The 22011-nt window shown below is 72.2% G+C and overlaps 2 protein-coding genes across 4 annotated transcripts; one reads left to right on the plus strand and one right to left on the minus strand.

Annotated features, from left to right (window-relative positions):
• Positions 1–206: 206 nt before the first annotated feature.
• OS9 (OS9 endoplasmic reticulum lectin) lies at positions 207–7529 on the minus strand. 2 transcript variants are annotated; one of them, XM_085562919.1, is made up of 14 exons: positions 7345–7529; positions 5579–5755; positions 4896–4959; positions 4724–4800; positions 4506–4604; positions 4218–4419; positions 3076–3222; positions 2878–2963; positions 2740–2776; positions 2552–2640; positions 2197–2475; positions 1343–1766; positions 1131–1249; positions 207–852 (listed from the first exon to the last, which is right to left on the minus strand). In XM_085562919.1, exons 1-14 carry the CDS (start codon positions 7507–7509, stop codon positions 724–726), a joined length of 2094 nt encoding a protein of 697 aa, XP_085419045.1. In that variant the 5' UTR covers positions 7510–7529; the 3' UTR covers positions 207–723. The 2 variants fall into 2 exon arrangements, with proteins under 2 accessions (XP_085419045.1, XP_077644689.2); XM_077788563.2 differs by having other exon boundaries at positions 3076–3192; positions 7345–7528.
• Positions 7530–7849: 320 nt separating this feature from the next.
• Positions 7850–21192, plus strand: B4GALNT1 (beta-1,4-N-acetyl-galactosaminyltransferase 1). Of its 2 annotated transcripts, none has more exons than XM_085562939.1 (12): positions 7850–8450; positions 8843–8913; positions 10437–10644; positions 11556–11738; positions 11851–11957; positions 12663–12700; positions 13188–13368; positions 13930–14094; positions 14875–15062; positions 15911–16051; positions 17489–17675; positions 19591–21192. In XM_085562939.1, the coding sequence occupies exons 3-12, from the start codon at positions 10442–10444 to the stop codon at positions 19803–19805; spliced, it is 1608 nt and encodes a 535-aa protein (XP_085419065.1). In that variant the 5' UTR covers positions 7850–8450; positions 8843–8913; positions 10437–10441; the 3' UTR covers positions 19806–21192. The 2 variants fall into 2 exon arrangements, with proteins under 2 accessions (XP_085419065.1, XP_077644751.2); XM_077788625.2 differs by having other exon boundaries at positions 7853–8450; positions 17438–17675.
• The last annotated feature ends 819 nt before the right edge of the window (positions 21193–22011 follow it).

Raw genomic sequence — 22011 nt, forward strand, 5'->3', positions numbered from 1 at the left:
GGGTTGGGGCGGTTCCGGTGTTCCCGGCCCGCCCGGGGGTCCCGGGGGCTCCGCTGTCCCCGAGGGCTGGGGCAGTCCCGGTGGTCCCGGTCCCTCCGGGGGTCCCGGGGGCTCCGCGTTCCCCGCGCCACCATTGGCCGAGCCCCGCGCCCACCCCCCGCCCCTTCCCGCAGTTTTGGGGGGTAGGGGGGGGACACAGACACAGCCCGGGGTGACCTCGTTTTATTGGTAAAAGGGGGGGGCACAAAGAGGCCGAACGGCCCCGTGACGTCTCATTATGAGAGAGAGAACCCCCGGCGGGGGGGAGCAGCAGGACCCCCCCCATCACCCCCCCAACCCCCCCACCCCAAAATCACGGCCACCTCCCCCCCGACCCCCCCCCCAGTTCATCCGTGGCAGAAAATGCACCCGATGTCAGGGCAGGGGGGGCACAGTGACCCCCCAGCAGGGCACAGTGACCCCCCCCAGCAGGGCAGGGGTCCCGGGGGGCACACAGTGACCCCCCCCAGCAGGGCAGGGGTCCCGGGGGGCACACAGTGACCCCCCAGCAGGGCACAGTGACCCCCCAGCAGGGCAGGGGTCCCGGGGGGCACACAGTGACCCCCCCTCCCGGCTGGGGGACACTTTGGGGGTGTCCCTGTGCCCAACCCCACGGCAGAGATGAAGCCACAATTGCGGGGGTGGGGGGGACGTTCAGGATTTAAGGGATCAGAATTCGGGGGTTCAGAAGTCTTGGTCCTCAGAGTCAGCGGGCGGGGGGGGCTCGTCGCGGCCCCCCCACACGAAGCGGTAATTGTCCTCCAGCGCCTGCTGCCGCCGCCGCTCCTTCTGCGCCTCCTCTGTGCCCTGCACCTGAGGAGGGGGGGCAAATCAGTGCCCCCCCTTCACCTCTGTGCCCCCCGAACCCCGCTTTTCCCTCCTCAGCCCCCCCCCCGTGCCTCAGTTTCCACCCCGTTCCTCAGTGATGCCCCCCGCCTCAGTTCCAGCCCGTGCCTCAGTTTCCCCCACCTCAGCTGTGTCCCTGGTTTCCCCCCAGCACCATCATTTCCTCACCCCCCCGAGCCTCAGTTGCGCCCCCGCCCCTCGCAGCCCTCCCCCGCCCCTCGCAGCCCCTCCCCGCGCCCCCGCACCAGGATGCTGAGGAAAATCTCCTTCAGGCTCCGGGAATCCTCCTCCGACAGCCACTGCGCCGCCTCCTCCTCCTCGCCCCCCGATGACGACGCCGTCACGATCTTGATCTCGATCTTCCCTGGGGTGGAGGGGGGCCCGGGGGGGTGTTGATTTGGGGCTGGGGGCTCCCCGCTGCTGTCCCCCCCCCCACCCCGGCCGGAGCCCTCCCTACCTTCAGCCCGCAGCCCTTCCTTGGCCAGCAACTCCCGCACCTCGTTCTCCACCTGCGGCAGCCGCGGGGGGCTCTGGCTTTCCCTGGGGGGCTCCCGATGCTCCCGGGGCGGCTCCCGATGCTCCCGATCCCCCCGCGGGGGTTGCCGAGGCTCCGGTTCCTGGGGCGAGTCGCGGCTCCCGGCGCTGCCCACCCGCACCCGCCCGTCCTTGGGGCGCCGGGGGCTGCCCTTCCTCGCCTCCTCCTCCTCCTCCTCCTCCTCCTGCTGCTGCTGCTCGTCCCTGCGCCCCCCGCGGGGGTCGCGGCGGGGCTCGGCCCCGTCCAGCCGCTCCATCAGCCGGCTCAGGGTGGACGCCAGGGTGCGGCTGGCGCGGCTCCGGTCGAACTCGCCCTTCAGCCCCTCGGTCTCCAGCTCATCCTCCACCTGCAGCACGGGGGGCTCAGGGTGGGCTCAGGGTGGGCTCAGGGTGGGCTCGGGGGGGCTCCCCAGCCCGCACCCAGAGCAGCTGGCCCACACAGGATGTCCTCGGGCTGTCCCCGGCTCTGTCCTCAGCACGGCCAGGGGGTCCCAACCCTCCCAGGGGCTCCCCTGCGCAGCCAGGGGGGTCCCAACGCAGTCAGGGGGGCTCCAGCACAGCTGGGAGGGGGTCCCAATGCCCCTGTGGGGGTCCCAGATCCGCTGTGGGGGTCCCAGCGACCCTATGGGGGTCCCAGACCAGTCAGGGGGTCCCAGCGCCCCTGTGAGGGTCCCAGTGCTCCTGTGGGGATCCCAGCGCTCCTGTGGGGGTCCCAGCTCCCCTATGGGGGTCCCAGCACCCCCGTGGGGGTCCCAGTGCCCCCTTGGGGGTCCCCACCTCGCTGATGATGCTGTCGAACTCCTGCTCCATCTGGTTCTTCACCTCTTCCTTCAGCCTCGCCACCTGCTCCCGTGGCAGCAGCTCCAGCCCTGCCAGCAGCGGCCCTGCCTCCTCCTCCTCATCTTCCTCACCCTCCTCCTCGTCCTCCTCCATCCCCGTGGGGGGGGTCTCGGGGCCAGGCCGGGCCTCGGGGCCGGGGGGCTCTGCGGGGCCAGGAGGGGCTGGGGGAGCTTTGGCTGCTGCCTCCTCCTCCTCCTCGCTCGCCTTCTCCTTGGCCTGAAGCAGTGGGAAGCGGCTCAGGGGGAAACTGAGGCACGCAGAGGCCCCCGAGGGGCACGGGGGAGGTGCCCACCTTCCTGGTGGTCTCCTTCAGCTCCTCGATGAACTGCAGCAGGTCCCCGGGGCTCCGGATCACCTTGAAGTGGATTTTCTTCCGTGGATCTACGAGGGAAGGCGGAGCAGGGGGCTGGGAGTGGCAGGGGGGACACGGGGATGGCCCCTGTCACCTGGAGGGGACACGGGGTGGGCACTCAGACTCACCAGCTGCCCGGCCACCAGCTGCCCTCGGGGACGGCTCCTGCAGGGAGGAGATGGGATGGAGCAGACTCTAACCCCCCCCAAAGTGACCCCAACCCACCCCAGGACCCCCAGAATGTCCCCAGGGCCGCTGGGACTCACCCTGGCGCCGTCCCGCTGGTCACTGGCTGTGGCTGGCACCTCCTGCTCCCCAGCTGGCACGTCCCTGGCTGGCTCTGGCTGGGTCCCTGGCACGGGGGGGACACAGCTGGCACAGGGGGACACGCCTGGCACTGAGAGCCAGGCCGGGGGTGCCAGGAGGAGAGGGGACGCTGGCGGTGAGTGGGGACAGGGCCGTACCATCCTGGGTGCCCGCAGCGCCCTGGGAGGGGCCCTCGCTGTCCCTGTCGCTCCAGAGCCGCGTGTCCAGCGTCCGCAGCTCCTCCGAGATCTCCTCCACCTTCCTCTTGGTGTCAGCTGGGGACACAGGGGACAGGGCCAGCACAGCTGGGGGACAGGGGACAGGGCCAGCACAGCTGGGGGACAGGGTCAGTCCAGAACCACGGCAGGCCTGGGGCCGAGGGGACAGGGCCAGCCCCAGTGCCAGCCTAGGACACGGGGGACACAGCCAGGAAGGGACAGGGCCAGCCCCAAGCTGGAGGGGACAGTGCCAGCCCTAGGAGGGAGGGGACAGGGCCAGTCCCGGGATGGAGGGGACAGGGCCAGCCCTGGCACGGAGGGAACCGTGCCAGCCCCAGTGTCACGCCCAGGACAGAGGGGACGCAGCCAGGAAGGTGACAGTGCCAGCCCTAGGAGGAAGGGGACAGGGCCAGCCTTGGGATGGAGAGGACAGGGCCAGGTTAAAGAGGACAGGGCCAGCCCTAGGTTGAGGAGGACAGTGCCAGCCTTGGACTGAAGGGGACAATGCCAGGCTGGAGGGACAGGGCCAGCCCCACATTGGAGGGGACAGTGCCAGCTGCAGGGTGGAAGGGACACTGCCAGCCTTGGGATGGAGGGGACAGTGCCAACCCCAGGTCTAAAGAGGATGGTGCCAGCCTTGCGATGGAGAGAACAAGGCCAGGCTGGAGGGGACAGTGCCAGCCTTGGGATGGAAGGCACAGAGTCAGGTTGAGGAGGACAGTGCCAGCCTTGGGCTGGAGGGGAGAGGGCCAGGTTAAAGAGGACAGTGCCAGCCTTGGACTGAGGGGAACAATGCCAGGCTGGAGGGGACAGGGCCAGGTTAAAGAGGGCAGTGTCAGCTCCAGGCTGAAGGGGACAATGCCAGGCTGGAGGGGACAGTGCCAGCCTTGGGCTGGAGGGGACAGGGCCAGGTTAAAGAGGACAGTGCCAGCTTTCGGCTGAAGGGGACAGTGCCAGGCTGGAGGGGACAGGGCCAGGTTAAAGAGGACAATGCCAGCCCTGCAGCAGGGCTCAGTGCCAGCCCCGCGATGGCTGTGCCAGCCCCGCACCCCGTGCCCGGCCCAGGGCTCCCTGGTACTCACAGACTTGTGCCCGCACATACTGGACGTACTGGGCGGGCGAGAGGGCGGGCTGGCAGCGGATGGGCTGCGGTGCCAGCCCCGGGGCGGGCCGCAGGAACGGGTGGTGGCAGATGCGCGTGGTGTGCACCGTCAGCACGTACCAGCACGACTGTGGCTCGTCCACGCGGGCGATGTAGTCCCCGGCGCCCTCCTCGCACAGGAACTGCGGGGACGGGCCCGGCCTGAGGCTCTGCTGCCCCCGGTGCCCCCCGGTGCCCCTCGGTGCCCATCGGTGCCCCCCGTCCTTACCCGGACCTCGGCCTCGCGGGCGCGGCCGGTCAGGTCGCAGCGGGAGCCGTTCACGTAGCTCTGGCTGTGGTAGCGCCGCAGCTGGTGCTGCTTGGAGGCCTGCGGGGCACGGGTGGGCACGGGTGGGCACAGGGCAGGGGAGGGCAGGGGTGGGCACAGGGTGGCACAGGGCAGGCACGGGACAGCGCCGCCCCGTCCCCAGCGCCGGGCACACCCACCTTGGCCGTCTCGTCGTCCCAGTCGAAGGCAGCCTGGTAATAGCCCAGCACCAGCACGTCCCCCTTGATCTCGGACTCTGCGGGCAGCGGGCACCGAGGGGGCAGACAGTGGGGCCGGGCCCAGCGGGCACCTCTGGCCCCAGCCGTGCCCCCAGGGTGCCCCCCGCGTCACCTTCCAGGTGGTACTGCTGGATGTGCCGCCCGTAGCAGAACTCGTACGTCCACCAGTCCTTGGTCTGGGGGGGCGGAGGCGGGGGTGAGGCCGGGGGTGCCCCCCTGGCGCTCCCCGTGCCCCCTCTGCCTCCCGTGCCCCCTGGCACTCTCCATGCTCCCCGTGCCCCCCTGGCGCTCCCCGTGCCCTGCCGGTGCCCCCCGTGCCCCACAGTACCCCCCTAGCTCTCCCCGTGCCCCCCGGCACTCCCCGTGCCCCACGGTGCCCCTCTGGCACTCTCCATGCCCTTCGGTGCCCCCCCGTGTCCCCCGTTGCTCCTGTATCCCCCTAGCACTCCCCGTGCCCCCCGGTACCCCCCCGTTGCTTCCCCATGCCCCCGATGCTCCCCGTGCCCCCCTGGTTCTCCCCGTGCCCCCCCGGTTCCCCCCTGGCGCTCCCCCTTCCCCCCGTTGCTCCCCAGTGCACCCCGGCCCTTCCCCGGTGCCCCCCGGTGCTCCCCATGCCCCCCGGCCCTTCCCCGGTGCCCCCCGGTGCTCCCCATGCCCCCGATGCTCCCTGTGCCCCCCTGGTTCTCCCCGTGCCCCCCCGGTTCCCCCCTGGCGCTCCCCCTTCCCCCCGTTGCTCCCCGGTGCCCCCCATGCCCCCCGTGCCCCCGGTGCTCCCCGTGCCCCCGGTGCCCGCACCTTGAGCAGGCAGGGCGCGGTGCCCATGGGCCGCAGCAGCTCGGCCACGCCCGAGCCGTTGTAGGGGCGGGGGTCGCGGGGCGGCCCCGGGGGCGGCCCCACGGCCGCGGGGGGCAGGCGGCACTCGTAGCGCTGCTTGAAGCGCGACGCCACCGTCACCACGTCCGCGGCCCGGTGCTGCGGGCACGGCGCCGTCAGAGCCCCGGGACCCCCCGGGACCCCCGGGACACCACAGGGACCCCCGGGACCCCCGGGACACCACAGGGACCCCCGAGAACCCACAGAACCCCCCGGGACCCCCGGGACACCACAGGGACCCCCGAGAACCCACAGAACCCCCCGGGACACCACAAACCCCCCGGGACACCACAGGGACCCCCGAGAACCCACAGAACCCCCCGGGACCTCAGAGCCCACCGGGACACCACAGGGACCCCCGGGACCCCACAAACCCCCCGGGACCCCCGGGACACCACAGGGACCCCCGGGACACCACAGACCCCCCGGGACCTCAGAGCCCACCGGGACCCCACAGGGACCCCCGGGACCCCACAGAACTCCCCAGGACTTTAGAGCCCCGGGACCCCCGGGACCCCCGAGAACCCACAGAACCCCCGGGACCCCAAAGGGACCCCACAGACCCCCCGGGACTCCCGGGACCCCACAGCCACAGGGAGACCCCAAAGCCCCTCCGGTGTCCCCGGAGCCCCCCGGGACCCCCCACCCCCTCCGGGTGGGACGGGGCAGAGCCCCCGGCCCGGCCCGGCCCCGCCGCACGGAGGGGGCACGGCCCGGGCACCCCCCGGGGCCGCGTCCCCGCCCGGACCGGGCACCGAAACGCGAAGTGAGACTGCGGTCCCCGCCCCGTCCCGCCCGCCCGGAACATCTGCCCGCGGCGGCGGCCCCGAGACCGATCCCCGGGACCCCGGCCCCGCCAGCCCCGGGAGCCGCCCCGCAGAAAGGAACGGACCCCCGGCCCCGGTAAGGAGAACAGCCGGTGCCCGGGCCCGGTTCAGCCCCGGTAACGAGCACAGCCGGTGTTCCCGGCCCGGTTCAGCCCCGGTAACGAGCACAGCCGGTGTTCCCGGCCCGGTTCAGCCCCGGTAAGGAGCACAGCCGGTGTTCCCGGCCCGGTTCAGCCCCGGTAAGGAGAACAGCCGGTGTCCCGGCCCGGTTCAGCCCCGGTAAGGAGCACAGCCGGTGTTCCCGGCCCGGTTCAGCCCCGGTAAGGAGCACAGCCGGTGTCCCGGCCCGGTTCAGCCCCGGTAAGGAGCACAGCCGGTGTTCCCGGCCCGGTTCAGCCCCGGTAAGGAGCACAGCCGGTGTTCCCGGCCCGGTTCAGCCCCGGTAACGAGCACAGCCGGTGTTCCCGGCCCGGTTCAGCCCCGGTAACGAGCACAGCCGGTGTTCCCGGCCCGGTTCAGCCCCGGTAAGGAGAACAGCCGGTGTCCCGGCCCGGTTCAGCCCCGGTAAGGAGCACAGCCGGTGTTCCCGGCCCGGTTCAGCCCCGGTAAGGAGCACAGCCGGTGTTCCCGGCCCGGTTCAGCCCCGGTAAGGAGCACAGCCGGTGTCCCGGTTCGCCCCTGACCCGGCCCCGTCCCGGCCCGCCCTCGGACCGTCGCTCCCGGTTCCTTTAGGCTCGCCCCGGGCGGCATTCCTGCCCCGCGGCTCGGCAGCCCCACGGCCGGAGCGCCGGTCCCGGCGGGGCCCCGGGGCGCCGCCCGCCTCCCCCTCCCGCCGCCGTTGGCCCCGGAGCCGCGGCGCACCTGCCCGGCCAGCACGGGCTCGGCCAGGATCTCGAGGCCGTACTTGAGCTCGCTGAGCTCCTGCAGGTTGAGCGCGGCTCGGGCCCCGCGGAGGGGCCAGCCCGGGCCGAGCAGCGCCAGCAGCGCCAGCGCCGCCGCCGGCCCCGGGCCCCGCCGCGCCGCCATCTTCCCCCGCCGCCGCCGCCGCCGCTTCCGCCCGCGCCTCCCCGCGCCCGCCCCGGCCCCGCTGCTCCGCGCCGCGATTGGCTCGGGCATCTGTCTGTCAAAGGCAAGCGCGGCTCTGATTGGCCATTGGGAGGGGATGACGCCGCCGGTTGTGAGGCCGCGGGGGCGAGGCGGTGGCGAGACGGGGGCCGCGGCGATTGGCCGGAGCGCGCGCGGGCGGCAGCCAATGGCGAGGCGGGGCGCGGCCGGCCGCGATGACGTCACGAGCGGCTGTTCCCCATTGGTCGAGCGGGATGCAGGCGATCCCCGCGCGCTGATTGGCGGACAGCGCCGAGCATCCCCGGGGGACCACGTGATTACCGGGGCCGGGAGGGGGCTCCGCGGTGTGCGGGGCGCCCCGAGCGAGCGGGGCCGCCCCCAGCAGCCCCGGCCCCATCCCCGGCACCGGAGCCCCTCTGCTCCCCCGGCCTGCCCCGGGCCCGCCCAAACCTCTCCGAGCGCCCCCCGTGCCCCTCCGCGCTCCCCCCGCCGCCGGCAGCACCGCGAGCCTCCCCAGCCCCCCCGGCTCCGCAGCCGCTCCGAGCGCCCGCCCCCTCCCGGTCCCGGCAGAGCTCGTGCCGGGCCCCCCCGCGCCCCCGCCCCGCTCAATGGGGCCGTTGTGCGCCCCACGCGTGGGCACAAAGCGCGGCCTGTGGCCGCCGCGCCGGGGCCGCTGATCCCGGCCCGGCCCCCCCGACCGGCCCGAGCCGCGGGGCAGCCGCCGCCCGCCCCTCCCCGCGCTCTGCGCCCCCCCCGCCTCTCCCCCCGCAGCCTCGCCCCGCCCCTCCCGGTGCTGCGGCGGTGCCGTTCCACACCGGGGCCGCCGGGGGCGCCCTCGCCGCCCGCTCCGGTGCCGGTGCCGCTTGCGGCCGCGGAGCGCCGGGATCCGCCAGCGGAGCCAGGTAGGGCCGGGGCCGCTCTTGTCGCGACGCGTCGCGGCGAGGGATGGCACCTGCCACCGCCCCGCGGCTGCGACATCGCCGCTCTCCCCCCGAACACCCCCGGCTCCCCGCGTCCCGCGCCCCCGGGCCCCCCGGCACCCCGCATCCCCGGCCCGCTGCGCCCCCGGCCCCCCTCGCTCCGCATCCCCCACGCCCCCCGAGCCCCCCGAGCCCCCCCAAGGCAGCCCCGGCCCCTCCCGCCGCGGCGCCCGCGCCCAGCCCCGCCTGAGCCCGAGCCCCTCATCCTCGGGGGTCCCCCGGGGGTCCGGGGCGGCGGGACCGGGAGGCGGCGGGACCGGGATCCGGGGCCGCTGCGGGTCCCGCCCGCCCCGACGCTGTCCCCGTGTCCCCAGGCCGGTGCTGCGGGGGCAGAGCCATGAGTGTGGGCTGAGCCCCCCCCGCCGGGACCTGCGCCCACCCCCAGGTGAGCACCGGGAACACCGGGAGCACCGGGAGCACTGGGAATGCTGGGAGGCACTGGGAGTACTGGGAGCACTGGGAGGCACTGGGAGCACTGGGAGGCACTGGGAGCACTGGGAGTACTGGGGGCACTGGGAGGCACTGGGAGGCACTGGGGGCACTGGGAGTACTGGGGGCACTGGGCGGCACTGTGGGCACTGGGGGCACTGGGAGTACTGGGGGCACTGGGAGGCACTGTGGGCACTGGGGGCACTGGGAACACTGGGCGGCACTGGGAGGTGCTGGGGGCACTGGGGGCACTGGGGAGGGATGGGGGGCGAGCACAGCAGAGCAGGGAACTGGGGGGGACTGGGCTGAACTGGGAAATTGGGAGATGGGAGCGCTGGGAAACGCTGGAGGCAGCGCAGGACTGAGGGAGGGCGCAGTGCACTGGCGGCACTGGTTTGTACTGGGAGTCACTGGGAGGTGCTGCGGGCACTGGTTTGTACTGGGAGTCACTGGGAGGTGCTGCGGGCACTGGTTTGTACTGGGAGTCACTGGGAGGTGCTGCGGGCACTGGTTTGCAGTGGGAGGTGCTGCGGGGACTGGTTTGTACTGGGAGGTGCTGCGGGCACTGGTTTGTACTGGGAGTCACTGGGACTGGTTTGTACTGGGAGGTGCTGCGGGGACTGGTTTGTAGTGGGGATGCTGGATGGCAGCAGGAGGCACTGGGGACACTGGTTTGTACTGGGGGCACTGGGGGGCACTGGGAGGAGCTGGGTTTCACTGGGGGCACTGGGTTTCACTGGGTTTTACTGGTTCACACTGGGTTGTACTGGGTTTTACTGGTTTTCTCTGGGTTTCTCTGGCTTTCACTGGTTTTCTCTGGGTTTCACTGGGTTGTACTGGTTCACACTGGGTTGTACTGGGTTTTACTGGTTTTCTCTGGGTTCCACTGGTTTTCTCTGGGTTCCACTGGTTTTCTCTGGTTTTCACTGGGTTGTACTGGGTTTTACTGGTTTTCTCTGGGTTCCACTGGTTTTCTCTGGGTTCCACTGGTTTTCTCTGGGTTCCACTGGTTTTCTCTGGGTTTCACTGGTTCACACTGGGTTGTACTGGTTTTCACTGGTTTTCTCTGGGTTTCACTGGTTTTCTCTGGGTTCCACTGGTTTTCTCTGGGTTTCACTGGTTTTCTCTCGGTTCCACTGGTTTTCTCTGGGTTCCACTGGTTTTCTCTGGGTTTTACTGGTTTTCTCTGGGTTTCACTGTTTTTCTCTGGGTTTCTCTGGGTTTCTCTGGGTTTCTCTGGTTTTCACTGGGTTGTACTGGGTTTTACTGGTTTTCTCTGGGTTTCACTGGTTTTCTCTGGGTTCCACTGGTTTTCTCTGGGTTTCACTGGTTCACACTGGGTTGTACTGGTTTTCACTGGTTTTCTCTGGGTTTCACTGGTTTTCTCTGGGTTTCACTGGTTTTCTCTGCGTTTCCCGGGGGCACTGCCCCCCGGCTGGCCCGCGCCCCGGGTGACGCCGTGCCCCCCGTGCCCCCCAGGCAGGATGCGGGGGGCGCAGCGGGCGCTGTGCCTGCTGCTGGTGGCCTCGGCCTCGCTGGCCGCGCTCTACCTGCACCTCTGGGCACCCAAGGGCCCCCCCAGCGTGGACCTGCGCCGCCCCCCCCCCGCGCGGCTGCCACCCCCTCTGCCCCCGCCCGCCCGCGCCTACCCCCACGTGCCCTTCCGCCTCAAGGAGGAGGTCTTGGAGTAAGCACGGGGCAGGGGGAGGGCGGGGGCACCCAAAGGTGGGGGGCACCCAAAGGTGGGGGCACCCATGGGTCGGGGCCTGGGAGCCCCGGGGATGGGGCATGGCGGGGGGGCACCCAAGGGTGGGGGTACTCCGGGCTGAGTGCACCCCAGGATGGGGTTGTGGCTCCCATGGGGCACCCATGGGTGGGGGCACCCAAAAATGGGGGCACCCAAAAATGGGGGCAGGCCAGGGTCGGGGGGTGGGGGCACCGGGAAGGGTGGTGACAGCAGGGGGGTGACAAAGGCGGTGCCAGGGTGGGTCAGGGTTGTGGTGGATGGCGGTGGGGTGGTGATGGAGGGTGGCAGCAGGGGCCAGGGCCGTGCCAGGGCCGTGCCAGGGCGGTGCCAGGGAGGAGCCAGGGTGGTGCCAGGGTGGTGCCAAGAGAGGACACGCAGTGACAGGAGGGGACAGGAAGGTGCCAGGGAGGAGCCAGGGCAGTGCCAGGGTTGTGCCATACAGGCCAGGCAGGGACAGGAGATGCCAGGGTGGTGCCAGGGCACTGCCAGGGAGGTGCCATGCGGGTCAGGCAGGGACGGGCAGTGCCAGGGCGGTGCCAAGAGAGGACACGCAGTGACAGGACGAGACAGGGTGGTGCCAGGGCCGTGCCAGGGTGATGCCAGGGCGGTGCCAGGGCGGTGCCAGGGCGGTGCCAGGGTGATGCCAGGGCCGTGCCAGGGCGGTGCCAGGGCCGTGCCGCGCGGGTCAGGCAGGGATAGGATGTGCCAGGGCGGTGCCAGGAGGTGCCAGGCCAGTGCCAGGAGGTGCCAGGCCAGTGCCAGGGCCGTGCCGCGCGGGTCAGGCAGGGCCGGGGGCGCCGCTCGCGGGTCCCGGCGCCGCCGCTGTCGGTGTCACGGCCCTGTCGCCACAGGCTGCTGCCCAGGAACGGCTGCTCGTGCGAGGCGGAGGCCGAGGCGGGGCTGGCGCTGCCGCTCCGCCGGAGGCTCTTCGGGCCCGGCCCGGCGGGGCTGGACTTCGCCAGCGCCTTCGCGCCCGGGGAGCGGCCGCGGCAGCTGCGCCTGCGGGAGCGCGAGTACCGCAGCTACCGGAGCCGGTGAGCGCGGCGGCGGCCCGCGGGGCCCCGCGCCCGGTGCGCGGTGCGTGCCCCGGGCTGGCACGGGGGGGCTCCCCGGGGACCCCCGGCTGAAGCGCCGGTGCCCCCGCAGGGTGCAGACCCCCGCCGACCGCCTGCTGATCGTCCCGGCCAACTCCCCGCTGGAGTACCCGGCGCAGGGGGTGGAGGTGCGGCCGCTGCAGACGGTGCTGGTGCCCGGTGAGGGGGCGCGGGGGCACGGCGGCGGGGGGCACGGGGGCGGGGGGCACCGGCTCAGGGCGGGGAACACACGGGGGGCACGGGGGGGGCACAGAATGGGGGAAACACGGGGGTGGGGAGCGCTGGGGGAGGCACGGGGGTGGGGGGGCACCTGTGGGGGGACGGGGTGGGTGCCCCTGGGGAGGGGGTGTCCTGAACAGGGGGTGTCTTGGGCAGGGGGTGCCCTTGAACAGGGGGCGCCCTGGGCAGGGGGTGCCCTGGGCAGGGGGTGCCCCTGGGGAGGGGGTGCCCCTGGGGAGGGGGTGTCCTGGGCAGGAGGTGCCTTTGAACAGGGAGTGCCCTGGGCAGGGGGTGCCCTGGGCAGGGGGTGCCCCTGGGCAGGGGGTGCCCTGGAGAGGGGGTGCCCCTGGGGAGGGGGTGCCCTGGGCAGGGGGTGCCCCTGGGGAGGGGGTGCCCTGGAGAGGGGGTGCCCCTGGGGAGGGGGTGCCCTGGGCAGGGGGTGTCTCTGTGCAGGGGGTGTCTCTGTGCAGGGGGTGCCCTTGAACAGGGGGTGCCCCTGGGCAGGGGGTGCCCTGGGTAGGGGGTGCCCCTGGGGAGGGGGTGTCCTGAACAGGGGGTGCCCCTGGGCAGGGGGTGTCCCGATGGCTCGGGGGGACAGGGGTCCCTGCGGGGGTCTCTGCCCTCACCCCCCTGTCCCGCCCCCAGGGCTCAGCCTGCAGGCGCCGCCCAGGAGCAGGTACCAGGTGAGGGCGGGGCTCGAGCGGAATGGGCGGGGCCTGCTCGGCCAGTGGGCGTGGCCATGGGGTGGCGTGGCAATTGGAGTGGACTGGGAGGGGCGTGTTCAATCTGTGGGCGTGGCTATCGGGTGGGCGTGGCCTTCTGGCCTGTGGGCGGGGCTATGGCGTGGGCGGGACAATTGAGTGGAGTGGGCGGGGCCTGTCCAATCTATGGGCGTGTCTATGAGGTGGGAATGGCAGTGGAGGGATGGGCAGTGGGCTGTCCCATCAGTGGGCGGTGCTATGGGGTGGGCGGGGCCTGTCCGCTCTGTGGGCGGGGCTAAGTGCTGGGCGGTGCTGTGTGGTGGGCGTGGCCTGTCCGCTCGGTGGGCGGGGCTGAGGGCGGGGCGGGGCCGTGGAGCGGCCGGGGCGGGCTGGGCGCGCCCCCTGCCCCCCATGCGCCCCCTGCCCGGTTTTGGGGTCCGGGCCGGGCCCCCCTGACGTGCCGGCCCAGGTGAACCTGACGGCGTCGCTGGGGACGCTGGCGGTGGCGGCCGAGGTGGAGGGCGTGGCGCTGCGGGGGGAGGGCCGGCCGCAGCTCTCCGTGGCCGCCGCGCGGCTGGACCACCTGAACCGGCAGCTGCAGTTCGTCACCTACACCAACACCCACTTCCACCCCGACACCGCCGACATCCGTGCGTACCGGGCGGGGGGCTGACTGCGGCGGCCCCGGCTCCCCCAGACCCCACCCCGCGCTCCTGGGAACCCCAGAGCCCCCCGGGACCGCGGCTCACCCGTGGGAGCTCCAGCACCCCTGGGACCCCCAGCGACCCCCCGATCCCTCCTGGATGCCCGGTTCCCACCGGGAGCCCCGGATCCCCACTGCCCGCAGGGACACTCGTGGGACCCCCACTGCCCACAGGGACACTCGAGGTGTCCCCGATTCCCACAGGGACACTCGTGGGGTCCCCACTTCCCACAGGGACACCCCTGGATCCCCAGTGCCCGCAGGGACACTCGTGGGATCCCCGATGCCCACAGGGACACTCGAGGTGTCCCCGATTCCCACAGGGACACCCCTGGATCCCCAATGCCCGCAGGGACACTCGGGGTGTCCTTAGAACACTCGGGGTATCCCCAACGGCCCCGTCGTTCCCCGTTCCCCCGTTCCCCCCGTTCTCCCCGTGCCCCCCGTGCCCCCGTGCCCCCGTGCCCCCTTCCCCGTGCCCCGTGCCCAGCCGCCCCTCGCCCTGCAGTGCAGTTCTCCACCGACGGCCACTCCGCCGCCTTCGCCATCCGCATCCGCCACCCGCCCACGCCCCGCCTGTACGGCCCGGGCCCCGCCGGGGACGGCGACGGCGACGGCGACAGTGACAGCGACAGGGACAGGGACAGCGACAGGGACAGCGGCGGGGACGGGGGTGAGCACGGGCCGGCGGCCCGACACCGGCCCGGCCCGGGCCCCGGCGCTCCCGGTGTCCCCAGTGTCCCCAGTGTCCCAAATGTCCCCGGTGTCCCCAGTGTCCCCAGTGTCCCCGGTGTCCCCGGTGTCCCAAATGTCCCCGGTGTCCCACAGTGTCCCACAGTGTCCCCAGTGTCCCTGGTGTCCCCAATGCTCCCAGTGTCCCTGATGCTCCCAGTGTCCCCAGTGTCCCCGGGGTCCCCAGTGTTCCCAGTGTCCCCGGCACTCCCAGTGCTCCCAGTGTCCCCAGTGTCCCCAGTGTCCCCCAGTGTCCCCAGTCCTGCTCCTTGGGACAGTCCCAGTGCTCTCCGTGTGGGTGTTCCCAGTGCTCCCAGTGCCAGACTCTCAGAGCTCCCAGCACTCCCAGTTCAGGCTCCCAGCGCTCCCAGCACTCCCAGTACAGACTCCCAGCACTCCCAGTTCAGGCTCCCAGTGCTCCCAGCACTCCCAGTTCAGGCTCCCAGTGCTCCCAGCCCTCCCAGTCCAGGCTCCCAGTGCTCCCAGCACTCCCAGTACAGACTCCCAGCCCTCCCAGTTCAGGCTCCCAGCGCTCCCAGTGCTCCCAGCGCTCCCAGTTCAGGCTCCCAGCGCTCCCAGTTCAGGCTCCCAGCGCTCCCAGCCCTCCCAGTTCAGGCTCCCAGCGCTCCCAGTGCTCCCAGCACTCCCAGTTCAGGCTCCCAGCGCTCCCAGTTCAGGCTCCCCGCGCTCCCAGCACTCCCAGTGCCCCCCGTCCCCCCAGGGTACAACATCTCGGCGCTGGTGACCGTGGCCACCAAGACGTTCCTGCGCTACGACAAGCTGCGGGCGCTGATCGCCAGCATCCGCCGCTTCTACCCCTCCGTCACCATCGTGGTGGCCGACGACAGCCAGCGCCCCGAGCCGCTGGCGGGGCCCCACCTGGAGCACTACCTCATGCCCTTCGGCAAGGTGGGCACCGGGGTGGCGGGGACACGGGCAGGGACACGGGGGGGGCAGGGACCCGGGCAGGGACATGGGGGGGGCAGGGACCCCAGAGAGGGGACACGATGCTGGCAGGGACCCCGGGCAGGGACACGGTGCTGGCACAGACCCCGGGCAGGGACACGGTGCTGGCACAGACCCCAGAGAAGGGACACGGTGCTGGCACGGACCCCGGGCAGGGGACATGGGGGTGGCAGAGCCACAGGCAGGGACACGGAGGGTGGCAGGGACCCCAGAGAGGGGATACAGGTGGTGGCAGGGACCCCGGGCAGGGGACATGGGGGTGGCAGAGCCACAGGCAGGGACACGGAGGGTGGCAGGGACCCCAGAGAGGGGATACAGGTGGTGGCACGGACCCGGGCAGGGGACACGGGAGTGGCAGGGACCCCAGACAGGGACCTCAGGCAGAGGACACAGGGGATGGCACAGACCCCGGGCAGGGGGCATGGGGTGGTGGGGACCCCAGAGAAGGGGCATGGTGCTGGCACAGACCCCGGGCAGGGGACACGGGGGATGGCACGGACCCCAGGCAGGGGACACGGGGGTGGCAGGGACACCAGACAGGGGACATGGGGGTGGCAGAGCCATGGGCAGGGACACGGGGGGTGACAAGGACCCTAGAGGGGGGCTCGGGGGGCACGGGGGGCTCAGGGGGTCTGCCAGGGCTGTGGTTCCCAGAGAAGGGGACACGGGGCCCGGAAGAGCCGCCGGTGCCCGGGGCTGGGGGGCACGGGGCTCTCTGGGGGCCATGGGGGCAGGCACCCGGGGGCACCCATGGGTGCGGTGGCCGAGGGTCCGCGCTGCCCCCGCCGCAGGGCTGGTTCGCCGGGAGGAACCTGGCGGTGTCGCAGGTGACGACCAAGTACGTGCTGTGGGTGGACGACGACTTCATCTTCACGCCCCGCACGCGGCTGGAGAAGCTGGTGGATGTGCTGGAGAGAACCAGCCTGGACCTGGTGCGGGCACGGGGCTGCGGGGGCGCGGGGGCACGGGGGGCACGGAGGGCACGGGGGGCACGGGGGATGCGGGGGGCACGGGGGGCGCGGGGGATGCGGGGGCACGGGGGGCGCGGGGGGCGCGGGGGATGCGGGGGCACAGGAGGGTACAGGGGGCACGGGGATCTGCACTGGGGGCACTGGGGGCATGGGGGGGCTGCATGTGGGCACTGGGGGGGCCGCAGGACGCATGGGGGGCTGTGGGGGGCTTCGGGGGGCATGGGGGGCTGTGGGGGGCTGTGGGGGCACAGGAGGGCACTGGGGGCCGCAGGGGCACGGGGGGCAGGTTCCTGTGGTCTGGGGGTGCCCCTGGTTCCCGTGCCCAGTGCCGGACCTGGACCGGGCGTGGGGGGCTCGAGGGGGCGTGGGGGGCACCAGCAGGGCACGTGGGGGGCAGGGCTTGGCCAGCGTGCCCCCGGGCAGGAGCAGCCCGGAGCTGGCAGCGGGCGGCCGGGGGGTCCCCGTGCTCCGGGAGTGCCGCTCCCGGTGCCCCTGCCCAGGGCTGGGGTGTCCCGGTGCTCCCCGTGCCCCGGTGGGCGATGCTGGGGGTCCCGGGGGTCTCGGGTGGGTGGCACCCTGGGGACACCCCCGTCCCCCCGCGGCATTTCCAGCAGGCGATGCTGGCAGGGCCATGAGGGTCCCGGTGCCCAGGTGGGGGCTCGGAGGGTCCCAGTGCCCAGGTTGGAGCTTGGGGGGTCTTGGTGCCCAGGTGGGAAGTCCTGGTGCCCAGGTGGGCAATGCTGGCAGGGTCCTGGAGCCCAGGTGGGAGCTCGGGGGGTCTCGGTGCCCAGGTGGGGGTTCAGAGGGTCCCAGTGCCCAGGTGGGCGATGCTGGCAGGGTCCTGGAGCCCAGGTGGGGACTCGGAGGGTCCCAGTGCCCAGGTGCTGGCACAGCCCCAGTGCAGTGGCCCCATCCCATCCTAGTCCAAATGCCATCCCAATCCCACCCAATCCTGATCCCAATCCCTTCCCAATCCTGATCCCCATGCCATGCCATCCCATGCCATGCCATGCCATGCCATGCCATGCCATCCCATGCCATGCCATGCCATGCCATGCCATCCCATCCCATCCCATCCCATCCCATCCCATCCCATCCCATCCCATGCCATCCCATGCCATCCCATCCCATCCCATCCCATCCCATCCCATCCCATCCCATCCCATGCCATGCCATGCCATGCCATGCCATGCCATGCCATGCCATGCCATGCCATCCCATCCCATCCCATCCCATCCCACCCCGTCCCGTCCCGTCCCGTCCCGTCCCGTCTCACCGGTGGGCGGTCCCGGGGGTCGCGGCGGTCCCGGGGTGCCGGTGCCGCCCCCAGCCCCGCCGTGCCCGCAGGTGGGCGGCGCGGTGCGGGAGATCACCGGCTACACCACCACGTACCGGCAGCGGCTGAGCGTGCGCGGCGGCGGCGCGGGCGGCGACTGCCTGCGGACCCGGCCCGGCTTCCACCACCGCCTCGCCGGTTTCCCCGCCTGCGTCGTCACCGACGGCGTCGTCAACTTCTTCCTGGCCCGCACCGACAAGGTGCGGCAGGTGGGCTTCGACCCCCGCCTGCGCCGCGTGGCTCACCTGGGTGAGAACCGGGCACCGGGAGGGCTGGGGAGCCCACGGGAGGGTCCTGGGGGTCCCACGGGGGGTCCTGGGGAACCCACGGGAGGGTCCTGGGGGGGATGGGGAGCCCACGGGAGGGTCCTGGGGAGCCCACGGGAGGGTCCTGGGGGGCTGGGGAGCCCACGGGAGGGTCCTGGGGAGCCCACGGGAGGGTCCTGGGGGGATGGGGAGCCCACGGGAGGGTCCTGGGGAGCCCACGGGAGGGTCCTGGGGAGCCCACGGGGGGTCCTGGGGAGCTGGGGAGCCCACGGGAGGGTCCTGGGGAGCCCACGGGGGGTCCTGGGGAACCCACGGGGGGTCCTGAGGGTCCCACGGGAGGGTCCTGGGGAACCCACGGGGGGTCCTGGGGAACCCACGGGGGGTCCTGAGGGTCCCACGGGAGGGTCCTGGGGAACCCACGGGGGGTCCTGGGGGGCTGGGGAGCCCACGGGGGGGGGGTCCTGGGGAGCCCACGGGGGGTCCTGGGGGTCCCACGGGGGGTCCTGAGGGTCCCACAGGGGGTCCTGGGGAGCCCACGGGGGGTCCTGAGGGTCCCACGGGAGGGTCCTGGGGAGCCCACGGGAGGGTCCTGGGGGGCTGGGGAGCCCACGGGAGGGTCCTGGGGAGCCCACGGGAGGGTCCTGGGGGGGATGGGGAGCCCACGGGAGGGTCCTGGGGAGCCCACGGGAGGGTCCTGGGGGGGATGGGGAGCCCACGGGAGGGTCCTGGGGGTCCCACAGGGGGTCCTGGGGAACCCACGGGGGGTCCTGAGGGTCCCACGGGAGGGTCCTGGGGGGATGGGGAGCCCACGGGGGGGTCCTGAGGGTCCCACGGGGGGGGGTCTGGGTGTCCCACAGGGGGTCCTGGGGAGCCCACGGGAGGGTCCTGGGGGTCCCACAGGGGGTCCTGGGGAGCCCACGGGGGGTCCTGAGGGTCCCACGGGGGGGTCTGGGGGGATGGGGAGCCCACGGGAGGGTTGGGGAGCCCACGGGGGGGTCCTGGGGGTACCACAGGGGGTCCTGGGGAACCCACGGGGGGTCCTGAGGGTCCCACGGGAGGGTCCTGGGGGGGCTGGGAGGTCCTGGGGGTCCCACGGGAGGGTTCTGAGGGGCTGGGGAGCCCACGGAGGGTCCTGGGGGTCTGGGGGGTCCCACAGGAGGGTCCTGGGGGTGCCCGAGGTCTGGGGGGTCAGCCTAAGGGGGTCCCTGAGCAGGAGGGTCCCGGGGGTTCCCAGATTCCTGAGGGATCTGAGGGATGAGGGGAGCCGGGGCTGAGGGGGGAGGGTGGTCTGGGGGTCCCCAGGGTGCCAGATTCCCCCCAATTCAGGGGGTCAGAGATAAGGGGGGTGCTGGGGTCCCCCACACTGGGGTCAGAGATAAGGGGGGTGCTGGGGTCCCCGCAGTTCAGGGGGTCAGAGATAAGGGGAACACTGGGGTCCCCCACACTGGGGTCAGAGATAAGGGGGGACACTGGGGTCCCCCCAGTTCAGGGGGTCAGAGATAAGGGGGAACACTGGGGTCCCCCACACTGGGGTCAGAGATAAGGGGGGTGCTGGGATCCCCGCAGTTCAGGGGGTCAGAGATAAGGGGGTGCTGGGGTCCCCCACACTGGGGTCAGAGATAAGGGGGGACACTGGGGTCCCCCCAATTCAAGGGGTCAGAGATCGGGGGGGACACCGGGGTCCCCCCGGTTCAGGGGGTCAGAGATAAGGGGGAACACTGGGGTCCCCCCAATTCAAGGGGTCAGAGATCAGGGGGGACCCCAGGGTCCCCCACACTGGGGTCAGAGATCAGGGGGGACCCCGGGGTCTCCCCCCGTGGGCCCACGAGATCAGAGTCAGCGCGGGGGACCCCGGGGCGGCTCTGAGCCCCTTTGGGGGTGTCCCTCTGCCCCCCCAGAGTTCTTCATCGACGGGCTGGGCGTGCTGCACGTGGGCTCGTGCGAGGACGTGGTGGTGGACCACGCGTCCAAGCTGGCGCTGCCGTGGCGGCGCTCGGAGGGCGAGCGCCAGTACAACCGGTACCGGTACCCGGCGGCGCGCGACGACAGCCTGCGCCTCAAGCAGCGCCTCTTCTTCTTCAAGAACCGCTTCAAGTGCATGGCCGGCGACTAGCGGTGCCCACCGGCGACGGGGATGGCCACCGGTGTCTGGGGGTGGCCACCGGCGCCTAGGGGTGGCCACCGGTGACTGGGGGTGGCCACTGGCACCTAGGGGTGGCCACCAACGCCTGGGGGTGGCCACTGGCACCTAGGGGTGCCCACCGGTGACTGGGGGTGGCCACTGGCACCTAGGGGTGGCCACCGGTGACTGGGGGTGGCCACTGGCACCTAGGGGTGGCCACCAACGCCTGGGGGTGGCCACTGGCACCTAGGGGTGCCCACCGGTGACTGGGGGTGGCCACTGGCACCTAGGGGTGGCCACCGGTGACTGGGGGTGGCCACTGGCACCTAGGGGTGGCCACCGGTGACTGGGGATGGCCACCAATGCCTGGGGGTGGCCACCGGTGTCTGGGGATGGCCACCGGGGTCTGGGGGTGGCCACCGGTGACTGGGAGTGGTCACCGGCGACTGGGAGTGGTCACCAACACCTAGGGGTGGCCACCGGTGACTGGGGGTGGCCACTGGCACCTAGGGGTGGCCACCGGCGATGGGGGTGGCCACTGGCACCTAGGGGTGGCCACTGGCACCTAGGGGTGGCCACCGGCGATGGGGGTGGCCACCGGCGATGGGGGTGGCCACCCGTGACTGGGGGTGGCCACCGGCCCCGGGGGCCAGCCCTGGGCTCTGCCAGCCAGCCCCGGGGTGCCATGGGGCTGCTGACACCGGGGCGATGCCACCCCCGGGGTGGCACTGGCGGGGCCACTGTCACCGCGGTGACACAGGGCCACCACCCCCAGGGCCACTGACCCCCGCGGGCCACCTCCTGTGGGCCACCTCATTGCTGGCCACCCCCAGGGCCACCATCCCGGGGCACCCCTGGGGTGGTGCCCCTTTGGGCCACCCCCGGGCCGCCACCGCCGGCCGCCCCCGGGGTGCCCACGGGGACACCGGCGTGACACGGGGCCACCCCCGGCGTGGCCAGCTCCGGGGCCACTGCCGCCGCGGTCCGGCCCAAGGGTCACCCTCCCGTGTGCCACCACCGCTGGCCACCCATGGGACACCCCCCCACCCGTGGCCACCCCACGGGCCACCCCCGTGGGCCACCACCCAGTGCCACCCCCAGGGCCACCTCGGGGTCCCCGCCGCCCCCCGCCCCCCGCGGCGTTTTTAGCTCTTTTGTACTTTGGGGGGGAGGTGGCGGGGTCCCCCGGGTGCCCCCCTTGCCCCCCACTCGGTTTTCTACCGCCCGGCCCCTCCCCCGCGCTGCCGCCAGGATTTTTGTGCCAAGTCTCGGCCCCTCCCCCCCGGACCCCCGAGGGGGTGGGGGAGGGGCTGGGGGAGGGGCTGCCCCCCCCGCCCTTTTCTACCCAATGGATGGTGAGATTTTATCCAGCCCGAAATCGGCCTCTTTCTTCCAAAAATGGGGGTGGGGGGGGAAGGGGCCCAGGCCCCACCCACTGGGGGGGCTGAGGGGTGCGGGGGGAGGCTGTGGAGAGTGGGGGTGTGGTCAGTGGGTGTGGTCAGTGGGTGTGGTCAGTGGGGTCAATGGGTGTGGTCAGTGGGCGTGGTCAGTGGGTGTGGTCAGTGGGGTCAATGGGTGTGGTCAGTGTGTGAGATCGATGGGTGTGGTCAGTGGGTGTGGTCAGTGGGTGTGGTCAGTGGGGTCAATGGGTGTGGTCAGTGGGTGTGGTCAGTGGGTGTGGTCAGTGGGGTCAATGGGTGTGGTCAGTGGGTGTGGTCAGTGGGTGTGGTCAGTGGGGTCAATGGGTGTGGTCAGTGGGTGTGGTCAATAGGCGTGGTCAGTTGTTGAGGTCAGTGGGTGTGGTCAGTGTGTGAGATGGCTGGGTGTGGTCAGTGGGTGTGGTCAGTGGGGTGTGGTCAGCGAGTGAGGTCAGTGGGCGTGGTCACTTGTGATCAGTGGGTGTGGTCTGTGGGAGTGGTCAGTGGGTGTGGTCAGTTGTTGAGGTCAGTGGGTGCAGTCATTGGGTGTGGTCATTGGGCGTGGTCAGTGGGTGTGGTCAGTGTGTGAGATGGCTGGGTGTGGTCAGTGGGCGTGATCATTGGGTGTGGTCAGTGGGTGTGGTCAGTGGGGTGTGGTCAGCGAGTGAGGTCAGTGGGCGTGGTCAGTTTTTTATGTCAGTGGGTGTGGTCAGTGGGCGTGGTCGTTTGTTGAGGTCAGTGGGTGTGGTCAGTGGGCGTGGTCAGTGGGTGTGGTCAGT

The sequence above is a fragment of the Lonchura striata genome, chromosome 29 (genome assembly GCF_050655825.1).
Source record: "Lonchura striata isolate lonStrDom1 chromosome 29, ASM5065582v1, whole genome shotgun sequence".
Classification (NCBI taxonomy): Eukaryota; Metazoa; Chordata; class Aves; order Passeriformes; family Estrildidae; genus Lonchura; species Lonchura striata.

Bases quoted from the DNA above. Each gene is read 5' to 3' on its own strand.
- OS9 (XM_085562919.1), bottom strand. From the start codon at position 7,509: ATGGCGGCGCGGCGGGGCCCGGGGCCGGCGGCGGCGCTGGCGCTGCTG. The intron at 5,756-7,344 runs GTGCGCCGCGGC...CCGTGCCCGCAG, and splicing joins AGCCCGTGCTGGCCGGGCAG to CACCGGGCCGCGGACGTGGT. The intron at 2,777-2,877 runs GTGAGTCCCAGC...TCCTCCCTGCAG, and splicing joins ACCAGCGGGACGGCGCCAGG to GAGCCGTCCCCGAGGGCAGC.
- B4GALNT1 (XM_077788625.2), top strand. From the start codon at position 10,442: ATGCGGGGGGCGCAGCGGGCGCTGTGCCTGCTGCTGGTGGCCTCGGCC. The intron at 11,739-11,850 runs GTGAGCGCGGCG...GTGCCCCCGCAG, and splicing joins TACCGCAGCTACCGGAGCCG to GGTGCAGACCCCCGCCGACC. The intron at 16,052-17,437 runs GTGCGGGCACGG...CCGTGCCCGCAG, and splicing joins AGAGAACCAGCCTGGACCTG to GTGGGCGGCGCGGTGCGGGA.